Source organism: Saccopteryx bilineata, chromosome 9 (genome assembly GCF_036850765.1).
Source record: "Saccopteryx bilineata isolate mSacBil1 chromosome 9, mSacBil1_pri_phased_curated, whole genome shotgun sequence".
Taxonomy (NCBI): domain Eukaryota; kingdom Metazoa; phylum Chordata; class Mammalia; order Chiroptera; family Emballonuridae; genus Saccopteryx; species Saccopteryx bilineata.
Genome location: NC_089498.1, coordinates 64,682,009 through 64,698,151, shown reverse-complemented (window position 1 = coordinate 64,698,151; position 16,143 = coordinate 64,682,009). Strand labels below are relative to the sequence as shown.

Genomic DNA, 16,143 nt, shown 5'->3' with positions numbered 1-16,143 from the left:
GTTTTATTCAATTTGCTAGTATTTTGTTTAGTATTTTAGCATCTGTATTTATTAGAGATATTGGTCTGTAGTTTTCTTTTTTTGTGTTGTCCTCGCCAGGTTTTGGTTTGAGGGTTATGTTGGCCTCATAAAATGTGTTTGGTAGTATTACTTCTTCTTTAATTTTTTTTGAAGACTTTGAGTAGAATAGGAACCAATACTTCTTTGAATGTTTGATAGAATTCACTAGTATAGCCATCTGGCCCTGGACTTTTATTTTTGGAGAGGTTTTTAATAGTTGTTTCTATTTCCTCCTTGCTTATGGGTCTGTTTAGGCTTTCTGCTTCTTCATGACTCAGTCTAGGAAGATTGAATTGTTCTAAGAATTTATCCATTTCTTCTGGATTGTTGAATTTGGTAGCATGTAGTTTTTCCTAGTATTCTACAATAATTCTTTGTATATCTATGATATCTGTGGTGATTTCTCCTCTTTCATTTTGGATTTTGTTTATATGAGTCCTTTCTCTTTTTTTCTTGGTGAGTCTTGCCAAGGGTTTGTCAATTTTGTTGATCTTTTCAAAGAACCAGCTCCTTGTTTTATTAATTTTTACTATAGTTTTTCTGTTCTCTACTTCATTTATTTCTGCTCTGATTTTTATTATTTCCTTTCTTCTGCTGGTTTTGGGTTGTTTTTGTTCTTCTTTTTCTAGTTCCTTAAGATGTGAAGTTAAGTGGTTTACTTGGGCTCTCTCTTGTTTGTTCATATAGGCCCGTAGTGATATGAACTTCCCTTTTATTACTGCTTTTGCTGCATCCCAGAGATTCTGATATGTTGTATTGTTATTTTCATTTGTCTGTATGTATCTTTTGATGTCAGCGCTTATTTTTCTTTGACCCACTCATTTTTTAAAAGTATGTTGTTTAGTTTCCACATTTTTGTGGGTTTTTCCCCCTCTTTTTTGCAGTTGAATTCTAGTTTCAAGGCTTTATAATCAGAAAATATGCTTGGTATAATTTCAATCTTTCTGAATTTGTTGATGTTATTTTTGTGGCCCAACATATGGTCAATTCATGAGAATATTCCATGTATGCTGGAGAAAAATGTATACTCTGGCCCTTTGGGATGAAATGTCCTGTAGATGTCTATCATATCCAACTGTTCTAGTGTTTCATTTAAGGCCAATATTTCTATATTGATTTTCTGTTTGGATGAATGATTTAGAGCCATCAGTAGTGTATTGAGATCTCCAAGTATGATTGCATTTTTGTCGGTTTTTGTTTTTAGGTCAGTCAGTAACTGCCTTATATATTTTGGTGCTCCTTGGTTTTTGGTGCATATATATTAAGAAGTGTTATGTCTTCTTGATTCAATGTCCCCTTTATCATTATGAAATGACCGTTTTTTGTCTCTGATTACCTTTGCTGTCTTGTAGTCAGCATTGTTAGATATGAGTATTGCTACACCTGCTTTTTTTTGGATGTTATTTGCTTAGAGTATTGTTTTCCAACCTTTCACTTTGAATTTGTTTTTATCCTTGTAGCTTAGATGTGTTTCTTGTAAGCAGCATACAGTTGGATTTTCTTTTTTTTTTAATTTATTTTTTTTATTATATTTTTTATTCTTTTTTTTTTTTTTTTTTTTTTAGAAAGGAGAGAGAGGAGAGAGAGAGAGAGAGAGAAGGGGGGAGGAGCAGGAAGCATCAACTCCCATATGTGCCTTGACCAGGCAAGCCCAGGGTTTTGAACTGGTGACCTCAGCATTTCCAGGTCGACGCTTTATCCACTGCGCCACCACAGGTCAGGCAGATTTTCTTTTTTTTCTTTTTTTTTTTTTTTTAAAGGGTCTGGACCCTTTTTTTATTTTTATTTTTATTTTTTTACAGAGACAGAGAGTCAGAGAGAGGGATAGACAGATAGGAACGGAGAGATGAGAAGCATCAATCATTAGTTTTTTATTGAGCGTTGCTACTCCTTAGTTGTTCATTGATTGCTTTCTCATATGTGCCTTGACCGTGGGCTTTCAGCAGAGTGAGTAACCCCTTGCTGGAGCCAGCGACCCTGTGTCAAAGCTGGTGAGCTTTTTGCTCAAACCAGATGAGCCCGCGCTCAAGCTGGCGACCTCGGGGTCTCGAACCTGGGTCCTTCCACATCCCAGTCCAATGCTCTATCCACTGCGCTACCGCCTGGTCAGGCTGGATTTTCTTTTTTAATCCATTCTGCTACTGTGTCTTTTTATTGGTGAGTTCAATCCATTTACATTTAGTGTAATTATTGACATTTGAGGGTTTCCTATTGCCATTTTATAATTGCTTTCTGATAGTTTTGTATCTTATTTGGTTCTCTTTTATTTTTCTATCATTTGTTTTTGTTTGGTTGTAATCCATACTTCTTTTCTCTGTTACTCCTTTTTTTCAAGCCATGTACTTATGTGTTGGTTTTTTTCAGGGGTGGTTACCATTAAGTAATGGAAAGCATACATACCATGTTCATTGTAGTATATTATCTCATGAGTGCTTCTGCACTCCATCCTCCTTTGCTACTGTTAATCTTTGTCCTCTCCCCTTTTTTGTTTCTTTGTCACTGATTAATCTTGTTTTTATTGCTATCTTGATGGAGCTTTTACTTGTAGTTTTGTTGTTTTGTTCTTTGTGTCTGGTCGGAAAACCCCCTTTAGTATTTCCTGAAGTGGGGGTTTTCTGGTGATAAATTCCCTCATCTTTTCTGTATCTGTGAATGTTTTTATTTCTCCTTCATATTTGAAGGATAACTGTGATGGGTATAGTATTCTTGGCTGGAAGTTTCTCCCTTTTGGAACTTTAAATATTGGGGTCCACTGTCTTCTAGCTTGTAGACTTTCTGCTTTGATATCTGTTGATAATCTAATAGGCCTTCCTTTATATATTGTATTCTTCTTTTTCCTGGCTGCCTTGAGAATTTTTTCTTTGTCATTGGTTTGTGCCAATTTCATTATGATGTGCCTTGGAGTAGGTTTGTTAGGGTTAAGATAACTCGGTGTTCTGTTTGCTTCTTGAATTCAAGGCTTTAGTTCTTTCCACAGGCTTGGGATGTTTTCGTCTATTATTTGTTTGAATATGTTCTCCATTTTCTCTCTCTTCTCCTTCTGATATACCCATTATTCTTATGTTGCTCTTTCTGATGGAGTCAGACAATTCCTGTAGGGCTATCTCATTTTATTAAATTCGTGAGTCTCTCTCCTCTTCTCTCTGTAGTACCTATAGTTGCCTGTCTTCTATGTCACTAATTCTCTCCTCTATCTGGACTGTTCTATTAGCTAAGCTTGTTACCTCTTTTTTCAGTTCATGAATTGAGTTTTTCATCTCTGTTTGTTTTCATAGTTTCAATTTCCTTGGTGAAGTATTCTTTCTGTTCATTGAATTGTTTTTTGAGCTCCCTAAATTGCCTTTCTTTGCTTTTTTGTATATCCCTGAGTATTTTTAGGACTTCAATTTTAAATTCTTTGTCATTTAACTTCAAGGTTTCTAAGCTATTGAAATTTTTTCTATAGATTTTTCCTCATTTATCTGAGCTACATCACTGTCTTTTGTATCCATGATATTTGAATTCTTTTTCTTTAATAGCATTTGAGAGTGGTATTGTTAATAACACTAATAAGAGTTGATAAAAAAATTTTTGAGAAAATGCAGTGAAAAACTAAAAATTCTATTGTGCTAAGTGGAACAAAAATACATAGACTAGAAGGCCTGGGTTCGGTGGGAGTGACAAAGGCAAAAACAAGGCAAGAACCCACAAAATGCCACAAGGAAAAAATTTGGATTAAAAATAATTTGTAAATGATGGTCAAATGAGAGAAATAGTGTAAGAGAAAAGAAAAAAGAAAAATACAGTGAAAAATGAAAATTCTATTGTATTAAGTGGCACAAAAACTATAGAATGGAGAGCTGGAGTTGAGGGAAATGCTAAAGAGATAAAATGCAAAGTAAAAAGCACACAAAATGCCAGAAAGAAAAAATTTGAATCCAGAATAAAATAATTTGTTTGTGGGTGAGATTTGAATGAGAGAAAAGGTGATAGAGGAAAGATGAAACAGAAAGAGAGAGAGAAAAAATAATTGAGTTTTTTGGAATGTAACACTCATAGAAAAAAAAAAAAGAATGGAAAATGTAACTCCTATGGGTAATAATGTTCAAAATGAAAAGAAAAGAATAAAACAGAAAGAGGGTAAAACGACCAAGGTGGAAGGAAAGAAAAAGATAAAAAATACAAGAAAAAAATGGAAAAAGTTATAAAGACTGTGGATTTTTCCTGGTTTTGAGAAGTTATCTTCTTCCTTTTTCGTTCTTTCTCTTTTTGGCTGGTGGCGCTGTACCCAGGTTCTGCCCCTTTGGCACTCTTAGGCAGAGATTTGCTATTGTGTCGCTATGGTGATGACATAAACTAGGCCTTAGTCTGGTGGAGGCCTTTGATTCTAGGAGGAACTGGAGAAGATTTTCCAGGTTGTGGAACTGGATAATGTGTCAGGACTTTGTGAAATCTAAATAAAGAGGGAAGTATTTTCCCTGTGTGTTGCTCGTCGTCCAGTGCAAGATTTTAATAAAGGAATGACCCGCCATTTTTTGGCTCCACTGTTTCTTTATCATCTGTCCAAATTCAATGGGAACCTGCTTGTGAATGGCCTCAACAGCTACGACTACTGGCCTATACAGTCATGGGAAATTGCTGCTCACCCCTGGTTAGTGGAACTTTTGAGTAAGTACATAGGACATATTAGTATACCACAGTCTACTTTCATACATGCTTAGCTTGGATCCCACGTTTTGTTCTAAGTATTCCATTTACATCTTTCCAATCAAAGGCAGTTCATTAAAATTTCAAGTCAGATGTTGACTCCTCCTCATAACTACTGTTTCTAGTGTTTAACATGTTTTTTGCGGGCTCAGTGAGGTAGGAGCCACTACTGTCAACTAAATTTTTTGGGAAGAACAGTTTATTAAAAGGTAGACAGAGATGACCACTGATTGAATCAACCTCAAACTGTTTTTAATATTTAAACACCTCAGGAGTTTTATTGCTTTATTTTTTTCCCCTGATTTATTGAGATATTTGAGTACCATTAAGAATAAAAAATTGGGGATAAAAGGAGGCACCTGTAGTTTCCCCACCCAGAAGTGACCACTGTTAGTGGTGTACTTCCCACAAATCTTTTCTATGTATTTTTTCCACCTCACAGAGCAGAGATCATGTAGTATATAAAAACTGGTACATTGCTTATTTAAACTAACATTGTTATTCAAACATTTAAAATGGGTTGAGAAATTGAGCCAAAGAGAAGTCCAAATCAAGGAAAGTCTTGAACAGTGAGCCTATGCATCCTGTTGCCAGTCTTCTAATGTTTCAAAAATCCAAGGGATACCTCAAGTGTCTTTACTTTTTTTTTTTCTGAAGTGAGAAGCGGGAAGGCAAAGAGAATGACTCCCGCATGTGCCCGACCGAGATCCACCAGGCATGCCCACTAAAGGGCACATGCGGGAGTCATTCTCTTTGCCCATCTGGGATGTTGCTCCATTGTAACCAGAGCCATTCTAGCACCTGAGGCAGAGGCCATGGAGCCTTCCTCAGCGCCCAGGCCAACTTTGCTCCAATGGAGCCTTGGCTGTGGGAGGAGAGAGAGAGAGAGAGAAAGTAGAAGGGGAAGAGTGGAAAACAGTCACTTCTCCTGTGTGCCCTGGCCGGGAATCAAACTCAGGACTTCCACACGCCAGGCTGATGCTCTGCTCTGCCACTGAGCCAACCGGCCAGGGCCTGAAGTATCTTTAAAGAGAAAAACAAAGGTCTTTCTAGAATTTATAACACCCAAGTTTTGGTATTTAACTACCTAAAGATGAAAACTGGCCTATGACGCTATTGCCCCAATTCTCGCTGCCTCCATTGATATTTTAGTTTTAACACTGAAACTAAAGGATTTTGTGGCAGTAGTTAACATCTGTTTCAAATAGCCAAGACCCTCCCTGAACAGCCATTTCCTCATGTGAAGTGGAAAATGAATAATCTAAAGCCAACAAAAGATCTGTTGGTGGCAACAGAGGCTCTGGAACTTCCTAGCACTCTCAGTAGCAAGATCTTTATTTGGGGAACTGACCTCAAGGGAGCATAAAGGTTGTCAAATCAAGAACCTCTTTCTAAGAAAGCGTCCCTTCCTCCCCTTTCTCTAGAAACTATCCCTTTGGGAACCCCTATGAAGCTTTAGTCCCTCCATTATGTCCTACTCCCTAATATTCTAACCTCCTTTGTCTTTCCATACACCTGGACTCCCATTGGTATCCTCGCTTCTTTCACCTTTTGTCTTATCACACCAGGAGTACTCTACCCTCTTTTTCCATATAATATCTAGTATAGAGAAGTAAGCCAAGAACCACCAAAACAGGGACCATATTCACTGGGACCCTTTTGGCTAGTAAGCAATTCTAACCTTCACATCATATACTAGGTACTTTTCCACTCCTCAGGATCACTACCTGAACCTGGCCTCACTTTTAGGAAATGGTAATAAGACAATCCACATGAGCCTCCCCCAAATTTCATGTCTTTCCAGGATTCTGACCAGGCTTATAATTCCTCCTCTCCAATTGACCCCATGCCTTTGTTCATGCTGTTCTCTCCCTAGCCCCGTTTCCTCAACCTCTCATCCCCGTTATTCCTTCAGTGTTACTGGCAGATAATGGTGGTTCATTAAATAATATAGCGCCTGTATTCGGATTGCATTGATTTAAAACTGTTTTGCTTATACATGTGTATAAACCAGTGATTTTCAACCTTTTTTTTTTGTATTTTTCTGAAGCTGGAAACGGGGAGAGACAGTCAGACAGACTCCCGCATGCGCCCGACCGGGATCCACCCAGCACGCCCACCAGGGGCGACGCTCTGCCCACCAGGGGGCGATGCTCTGCCCCTCCGGGGCGTTGCTCTGCTGTGACCAGAGCCACTCTAGCGCCTGGGGTAGAGGCCAAGGAGCCATCCCCAGCGCCCGGGCCATCTTTGCTCCAATGGAGCCTTGGCTGTGGGAGGGGAAGAGAGAGACAGAGAGGAAGGAGGGGGGGTGAAGCAGCAAATGGGTGCTTCTCCTATGTGCCCTGACCGGGAATCGAACCCGGGTCCCCCGCATGCCAGGCCGACGCTCTACCGCTGAGCCAACCGGCCAGGGCCGATTTTCAACCTTTTTTGAGCCGCGGCACATTTTTTATATTTACAAAATCCTGGGGCACACCACCTACCAAAATGACACAAAATGACACTCTAACACAGTACATATTATACATATAGTTAATAATATAGCTTCTAAATGTATTTATACTCAGTGTGAAACCTGGGCCTGTTTTGATGAACACAAAAGGGATATCCTGGCAGGAATGGTAGAAAGACACACATGAAGCTCTTCCTCAACAGTTCTCAATCTGTTTTTAGTTTTTATCGCAGTCAAGCTTGAGAAGCTCAGCTCACATAGATATGTGGTTGAAAACGGGAGCAATGTCAAAATAGCTTTGTTGGCCAGAATGGGGAACTCCTTCACAACAGATAACCAAAAACTGTCCAAAGGAAGATCAGCAAACTTTAGCTTTAAAGTTAGATAACATTGTGATGCATTGTATATCACCCTCTGCGGGGGCCTCTTTTAAAAAGAAAAGGGTCAAATTATCTATATACACCATCAGGATAGACATAAGCAGCTGAGGCTGAGGCTTCATCTATTGGTGGCAACATTTACCTCCTGTCCTGACCAGGATTAGAAATCGGGACCATGGGGAGGAGTAGCAGCTTCAACTACTCGCCGCGGCCACACAATGACAAGTGCGCAACAGCCCAAGCGGGGAGTGGATGAGAGGCGGCCTACTATTGGTTCATTGCTAGTGGTCTGGATGAATCCTAGAAGGTGATTGGTCAGTGAACGTTACCTGCGCCTCCACTCTTCCCGTCGCTGATAGCTGGAGGGATTGTGAGGGGAATGTTTATGTTTGGATGGAGGTGGCTGGCTGGATAAATCGCCTCCGCGGGCCGTAGTTTGGGGACCCATGTTTAATTTCCCCACAGCACACCTGACCATGTCTCATGGCACACTGGTTGAAAAACACTGGTATAAACCACTCTTGAAAATGAGAACGTTTACTAGAGTAAATGCTGGAGTATTTAAATATTAGTGACCAACTAGGGATTTTTGAACTCTGCAGCCACCCAACCTTCTGGCCCAAGAAAAGTTCCTCACCATCCACTAGATGGCACTGTTCATCAGCCATGCCTCCAAAGTACATGACTCCTGCTGGAACAAAATACTTTTTTATTTTATTTTATTTTATTTATTCATTTTTAGAGAGGAGAGAGAGACAGAGAGAGAGAAAGGGGTAGGAGCTGGAAGCATCAACTCTCACATGTGCCTTGACCAGGCAAGCCCAGGGTTTCGAACCGGCGACCTCAGCATTTCCAGGTCGACGCTTTATCCACTGCGCCACCACAGGTCAGGCACAAAATACTTTTTTAAAAAACTTTTTTAAACCAGCCATGCCACTTATTCCCACAGGTCTCCAAACAGACTAGACTGGGATTATGACAAAAATATGATAAAGATCAGTTTTGATTTTTACATATATAGCCTACTGGTCTAGAATGATTCAATAGCTGTTGTTATTAATTCCAGTTCATGTCTTGACAAATCAAACAAGTTATAAACACCCTATGGCAGAAGGCCTCACAATAGTATTCATCTTTTTTCTTCTTTTCCAAGTGAGGAAGGGAGATAGAGAGACAGGCTCTAGCATGTGCTCTGACCAGAATCTACCCAGCAACCTCCATCTCTTAACAATGCTCTGCCCATCTGGAGCCATGCTCGCAACAGAGCTATTTTTAGTGCCTAAGGTGGAGGCTCCATAGAGTCATCCTTAGTGCACTTGAACCAATTGAACAAATCAAGCCATGGCTGTGGGAGAGGAAGCAAGAGAGAGAGAGAGAGAGACAGACAGACAGAGAAAGAAGAGGGAAAGGGGGGAGAAGCAGATGATTGCTTTTCCTGTGTGCCCTGACCAGGAATCGAACCCAGGACATCCACATGCCAGGTCAACACTACCATTGAGCAAACCAGCCAGGGCCAGTATTCATCTTTTAAAACAAAACTTTAATAACTCCCCACAAACAGAAAGGGATACCACAGAAAATGTTGAGTGTAAGGATGAACTCACTTTCACTAGGTGATCTCATACGTCTTGGGAATCAGAGTGGCTGAGGTGTAGTGGTAATGTGTGTCTGCGGAGCATTATGAACGACTAGGTCCCTGGGCCACAGCTGGAAAACAAGACGATTCAGCCCCACTGTGGCCCAGTAAAAACAGCATAGGACGGCGAGTCAGACCTCTCTACTCTTGGCTCAGCTCCCAGTCTGGTATAAAACTTCACAGAACTCGGAACCTCTGAGCCTCAATTTGTTTCTTTGTAAAATGGGTCTTAAAGGCCCTAAAAATTATGACATTCAAAATACATTAAAATAAAAAAGTACCTAGAAAGTGTTAAAAGCAGGAAGATAATGTACTTAACTTTCTGAATTGACTCACCTAGAGACAAAATATTTTTATTATTTCAATAACCTTGATAGAACAAGGACAATGGCTTTGAAAGATGTTTTGAAAATACCTTCTTCTGCTTCCCTATTCTCTGAAGCATGGTTTTGAGGAAGTATGGATTACTTGTGGCTACCACAGCAGCAGAGCTAAAATTGTTACCACATACTACTTACATTCTGAAAGAAATGTTCTTCATTTTGTGAAAAGGTGAAAATAAGAACTCGGGACTAGGCTTTCCTGTCTTTTTTAATGCCCAGTGTAAGGCTGGTGGCCGAGGCCAAGCATCCTGGACTCGGGCAGATGGTAGAGGAACCGTGGAGCTGGCAGTGTTAGGCCATTCCCATTTATTAGACTCTTGCAACAGCAGGCGAGCACACAGGCAGGGCAACCGCTTCTCACAGGGGCGGGCAAGCAACCCACCCTGAGGGCAAGTACCTGTAGCCTCGTGGCTCTGCCAAGTGCACACACAGTGATCATGCAAAGTGCAAGTGAGCAAACCTAACACAGCTGTGTTCCCTACACCCAGCTAGTCATCTCGGTAGCAAGAGGCCACCACTGAGCAAGGAAAGACAAGACCTGCTCAACTTCTGTACACGCATTATGCATTATTTGGTGGAAGCAAGCTATTTGTAAACTCCTTTCAGTGCCGCAAACTAGACAGAGAAAACACAGAGCTCCTAAAAACCCCAAACAGGAGATGGGGCCACGTGCCCAGAGGCTAGGTCCTATAATTGAATAAAACAGGTGTTTTTGTTTTGTTTTGTTTGTGTCAGAGACAGAGTCAGAGAGAGGGACAGACAGAAAGAGATGAAAAACATCAATTCTTCGTTGTGGCTCCTTAGTTGTTCACTGATTGATTTCTCATATGTGCCTTGACTGTGGGGTTGCAGCAGAGCGAGTAACCCCTTGCTCGAGCCAGCGACCTTGGGCTCAAGCTGGCGACCTCGGGGTCTCGAACCTGGGTCCTCCACGTCCCAGTCAGACTCTCTATCCACTGTGCCACCACCTGGTCAGGCTAAAACAGGTGCTTTTGTTCTAAGTATCTACTCTGTGAAGACATAGTGCCAGGACGCTGCAAAGATACCAGGTCATCTGGATCAAAAGGCATGTACGTTCCATTGACAGACTCAAGCACAGAACCTAAAAACCAGATATAACAAAGAGTACTAAATAGTGTAAAGAGCTTCAAAGACAACAAAAAAGATGAGTTCATTTCATTTTCATTTGTAGTGGAAATGCATAGAACAGCGTCCCGTCAAAATCTGTGTCAAACTGCTAACAGTAATGAGAAGGCTGAGTGGGGGAGGAACGAAAGGCCGCGGCAGAAAAGGAATGTTATTTTTAAGTATTTGTGTCAAAACTTATCAAAGCTTATCTTTAAAATAGATATGGCTGGGCTAATAGTTTATTTTTGGCACAAAGTTAAATCTGAAGTTTTAAAAGGTAAGGCAAGCAAAATATTAAATACTGAGATGGACAAATTACTTTAACTTTTAAGAGTGGAACTCTTTTAAGACATTTTTAGGAGCTAATTTATTTTAGGTTCATCTGTAGCAAGATGACGTAAGAAAAAATGTGACCCCTTCATGGCCACTTCATCCCATCCTACTTCCGCTAGTTTCGTCACTACGCACGTGAGCCCAGCCCTGCACCCTCGGACCCGGTGTCCCCCATTGCCTCCGGGGAGGCCGCATGTCTTCCTCCATTTCTGTCACTCACACAATTCCACACAATAAACTAATTCTAAGCTTGAAACACACCCAATGGCTCACACCAGCTGTGTGTCCCTTCTATTCTCCTCTCACGGCCCCATCCTGAACACTGCCCGACTCTGCAGAAGGTGCCCAGTGTGCTTCCCGACCACTGTGCTCAGCTGGGGCTGGGTGCAGGTGCCCGGGGACAGCAGCTGCGTGTCCATGTGTGCTCGGGCAAGAAAATGGCTGGGAAAACATTCAGACCTTAGGAAATTCTTCGTTCTCTCACGCTTAGAGGGGAAATGGGCTACAGAACACTGAAGTAAAACTTGAACATACCAAAATAATCATTTGACAGAATCTCTTCAAATCCATATTCAAAATTCACAACATTAAAACCATACAAAACATTTTTTAAATTTTCCACTGATCTGAGAGAGCAAGGAAGGGGGAGAGAGAGAAGCATCACTCATTGTCTCACTTAGCTGGGCACTCACTGATTGCCTCTTGTCCACGCCCCACCCAGTGGGGTCGAACCCAGGGTCACCGGCGCACTGGGGCCATGCTTTGCTTTGAAGTACCAACCACATTCAACAAAGGTATAAAACACAATTACTTTATTGATTTCTTACAATCAAGTACTGCCAACTAGCATTACTTCCACTCCTGCATCATTAAAAACAAAAGGACATTTCCTTAGTATTTTCAAATGATGCATTACACCATAAACAAAAAAAGTTAGAACTTAAAATGCACCCTGATTAATTATGTAAACTGGTCATTTTTTTAAAAAAGCATAACTAATAATTTGGTTCTTCATAAAATGGGAATTTAACTATTTCTCCTGATAGTCTTGAGGTTATCGTTATGTTATGAGTAGTACAGAGAGTGGCACAGAGTCTCACCTGGAAAGCTGTGGCTGACAAACCTCATTAAACAAAACTGTGCAGAACAAATGCACACAGCCAATGCATGATAGGAAGCAGTTTTCCAATACAAGGCAGCCCCGCAGGTCGCCATATTATTTAGGTTTTGCATTATCCTTTATGGCATTTTAGATTAACTACACATAACATACTTTTATGCATTTAACCCTGAAGATAAGAAAAATAATTGTTGCTGAAAAAAATTATTCCAGGTAGCCATTTGGTTTGTATCAGGAGAAAGTGAACCTCCGAGAGTTCAGTGTCTGCCAAGTCTGGAATCATTAGCTTGAGTCAGTAAATCAGATATGCGACCTATTTCACAGTGACTGTTTCCCCGAGTCCTGGCAACGCCCCTTCTCCACAGCCCGCCAGACGATGAGGCATCTCCAGGGCCACCCTTGCTCGTGGTTTTCCCTTTTCTCTTCCTTCTGGATTAACTGTAGTATTTCCTCTTCTCACCTCTTCTATGGCCTTCCATGTTAATTATTCATAAGTCCTTTGAGAATATCCTCTGAGAGTTCCATAAGGGGAAGTTCTGGAGATGGAAAATCCAAGGGAGGAAGATTGGGTATTGGAATATCCTTGGCTTTCCCAGTATTTCCTGCAAACTTCTGCCAGGTTGAAGAGGCTGTGGCAGTTTCTGAATGTGGCGGCAGGCTCCATAACTCTGACTTTTCTACAAAATCAGCATCTACATCTAGCTCTTTATCTAGTGGGCCTTTTAGAAGTCTGGCCTTTTCAGCCTTTAGTTGTTTATTTTCTTTCCTTAATCTTTCATTTTCAGCCACAAGGAATTCCACATGCCTCTTCAAATCTACAATTTTGGTTGCCTGCTCCTCTATAATTGTTTTATCATCTTTTGGGGCTTTGCTTCCAATGCACGGTTCTGTTGGCTCACTCTTCTGTTGCAGTATAAATAACAGTGTGTCTGGATCCCTGTCAAAGATACCCGGAACTTCAGGCAGGCGCTTCTCCACGGAGGGGCTGTACTTCTGGGAGAGGAGGAGGCTCTGGCCCTCGGCCTCCTCGGCGGAGGGCCTGTGCGGCACCGGCAGCTGGCTGGCGTCCCTGTCTGCGCTCTGCTGCGCCCGCAGCCGCTCCTCCCGCTTCGCCCTCTTCCACCTCTCCTGAATGAGGAGGAGCTGTTTCATGTGGCTATCCCTTTGCAGTTCCAGTGACAAATGAGCCTGTCACACAGAAAGGAAGGTACAATTTAACATTTTAAGTCTCTTTAGTATTGCCCAGCAAATGCCATTCCAAGATCCTCCTTTCTGAATAACCCAGTAACACTTAAAATGTATATACTATGTTTGCAATTCAACTGAACCTCAAAAGTGTTTTCAAAATTACTTTCTAGGTACGCTAACATTTTTATGTTGGCACATGAATATAAACAAAACACCATTCATTCCAGAAGTCAGAAGTCCTATTCCAAATCAACATACTGAATCAGACCGTAATTAAATGTGCCTTAACCACCTACAATGCCATTGATGCTCCTTAAAATCAGAAAAGTTCCTCTTCAGACATCAACTCTACAACGACCTAAAAAGTCTTTCCATTGACAGGGAGTTCAGAATACTCAATGCACATCTACACTGCTCACAAAAATTAGAGGGTCGGGGAACGTGCAGCTACTCCAGTACTTTCAGCCTTTTGTACAGTGCATTTTCACCAGTGAAATAAAAGTTGGTTTTGCATCTCATTTGCATAAGCAAACTTTCTTTGACTTGCCGCTTGCTTTTCTGATGTCCTTGTTTAATAAAAAAAATCAAATGCTTCTTTTTATCGCTTCATATTAATTTTGAAATATCCCCTAATTTTTGTGAGCAGTGTATATTAGGTGGCAAACACAGGCAGTTCTACAGTCAAGGGCAAATGCGTGTAACAGAAGTCTGCGGAACTGCTGCTTTCCCTGCCACTGGCGTCCCCTCACAGAAAGGGCCTCTTAATCCAATCAGACAAGCAGTCACCGTGCACCTCCTATGTAGCTGCCACTCACATGATCCGAGCGTCATCTATGGATCAAGATTTATCTCTGAATAAATGTATTTAAAAACCCAGGAAGGCCCTCCCCAAACACAGAAGACAATTCAGTCATTGGTGAGCCTGACCTGTGGTGGCGCAGTGGATAAAGCGTCGACCTGGAATGCTGAGGTCCTGGCTGGTTCGAAGCCCCGCGCTTACCTGGTCGAGGCACATATGAGAAGCAAAGACCAGATGTTTCCCACTCCTCCCCCGTTTTATCTCTCACTATCCTCTCTCTAAAAGTGAATAAATAAATCTTAAAAAAAAGAAAAAGAAAGCCATTGGTGAAACAAATTAAAAAACCCCAGAACTGGTCAGGAATTCAGGAAAAGGTAAGTTCAGATTTAAATAATCTTTGAGAAAGAAGCAAAGAGAAGGCCGAGTGGTTTCCCCTTGTCCCGGTCTGCTTACTTACTGGGAGTTCCTTACTGATCAGGAAAGGCCTAAGAGGGGGCTCTGGGACACATGTGGCAGGCTGAGATCTACAAGTAACCACTAGAAAAAAAGGGACAGATTTCCGCAGACCACGTCTGGTACATCAACAGCAGTTCATTCGTTCAGTTTAATTTCTTTTCTAAAGAACTCTACTTTTGCCCTTTTTATATACAGGGTAGAGCCAAGTAGGTTTACAATTATGAGTACATGAAATATTCTTGTATTACTACTTATTGTTTTATTATTTTCCACCCTGTATTTTGACTGTTTCAAGAGGGGCACAATGCTTTATTTTATATACAATTCAAGTCCTCACAAGAAAATCCTTTTTTTTTTTAAAGATTTTATTTATTGATTTTAGAGAGAAGAGAGAGAGAGAGAAAGGGGAGAGGAACAGGGAGCATCAACTCAATCATATGTGTCTTGACTGGGCAAGCCTGGGGCTCGAACCAATGACCTCAGCATCCCAGGTTGACGCTCCATCCACTGCACCACCACAGGTCAGGCAAGAAAATCCTTCTAACCGTTATTGCAGATGTTAAGAAAATGTCTCACCTGCTCAGATTGTGTCAGCTTCATGGCTTCAGAAAGATATGCTGGTTTAAAAAAAAGAGGCACGTTAATATACAAGTGTCATCATTTTGTAATTAACAGATCACTTCATAAAACTCTTCCTGTGTTTCAATACTCCTCACACAGCAGAGAGAAATGACCTTGCAGGAACTCTGTTACAAAGTTATCCTGTTCCTGAAAAGAACAGGATAGTAATTTAAAAGGAGGTCAGTGGTAATCAAATGTAGGTATTTCAAAGGAGTTTGTTCTTTAAAACCCCTGTAGATTCCACAATTAAAAGTAAAGATGGCTTAATCAGAAAACAGGATTAGATAATCGACTGCCCAAACAATGTGGAGATGTTTTCTCTAAATCTATGTACTCTAATTGACCAATGTCACCTTGTCAAATTTAATTGTCTAAAAAAAAAAAAACGGGATTAGGGAGGGTTAAAACTTAATAAGAATCTTTCAAAATGCTATTACTCGTTAGTCTCTCAAAAATACCAAAAGATGATTATCCATTACTTTTTACCCATATGAAAACCTGGACTACCCTTTAGGACTCCTACAGAACTTTCACTGACTTGCTTCTGAGCTTTGCCAACAGCCTGCTAGAAGTGAGGGCGTTAAAGCCCTAAGAACTTGTTGACATTAGTTGTAAGCAAGCTGTCAAAACAGAATATAGTGTCACTGATGAACACCACAAATGGTCAGCAACTTAGTCAACTTCTCTTTGATCTTAAGATCAGTTTTTGGGTTACTTAATTTGTTTGAATTTAAATAGTCACTGTAAATTTCCACAATATTCCTCTTTGAGCTGACTGCTAATAAAACTTAGGGCCAAGTGCTCCTGTCAAATATGCAAGAACCCAGGGTGTATTGTGCAAACTAAACTTCTAGTCCTTTCCCATTTTATCTTTCTATGGATTCCATCTATTCATTTTTAA

At 40.9% G+C, this 16,143-nt stretch overlaps 1 protein-coding gene across 4 annotated transcripts in view; it reads right to left on the bottom strand.

The window, feature by feature from the left end:
- Positions 1-11,855: 11,855 nt before the first annotated feature.
- NRBF2 (nuclear receptor binding factor 2) overlaps positions 11,856-16,143 on the bottom strand; it is a 31,254-nt gene continuing 26,966 nt past the window's right edge. For all 4 annotated transcript variants that reach the window (XM_066242557.1, XM_066242560.1, XM_066242558.1 and 1 more), the window contains 2 exons: positions 15,198-15,238; positions 11,856-13,366 (listed from right to left, as the gene is read on the bottom strand). In XM_066242557.1, the coding sequence (XP_066098654.1) occupies positions 12,659-13,366; positions 15,198-15,238 (749 nt within the window). In that variant the 3' untranslated portion in view covers positions 11,856-12,658. The remainder of the gene's footprint in view (positions 13,367-15,197; positions 15,239-16,143) is intronic.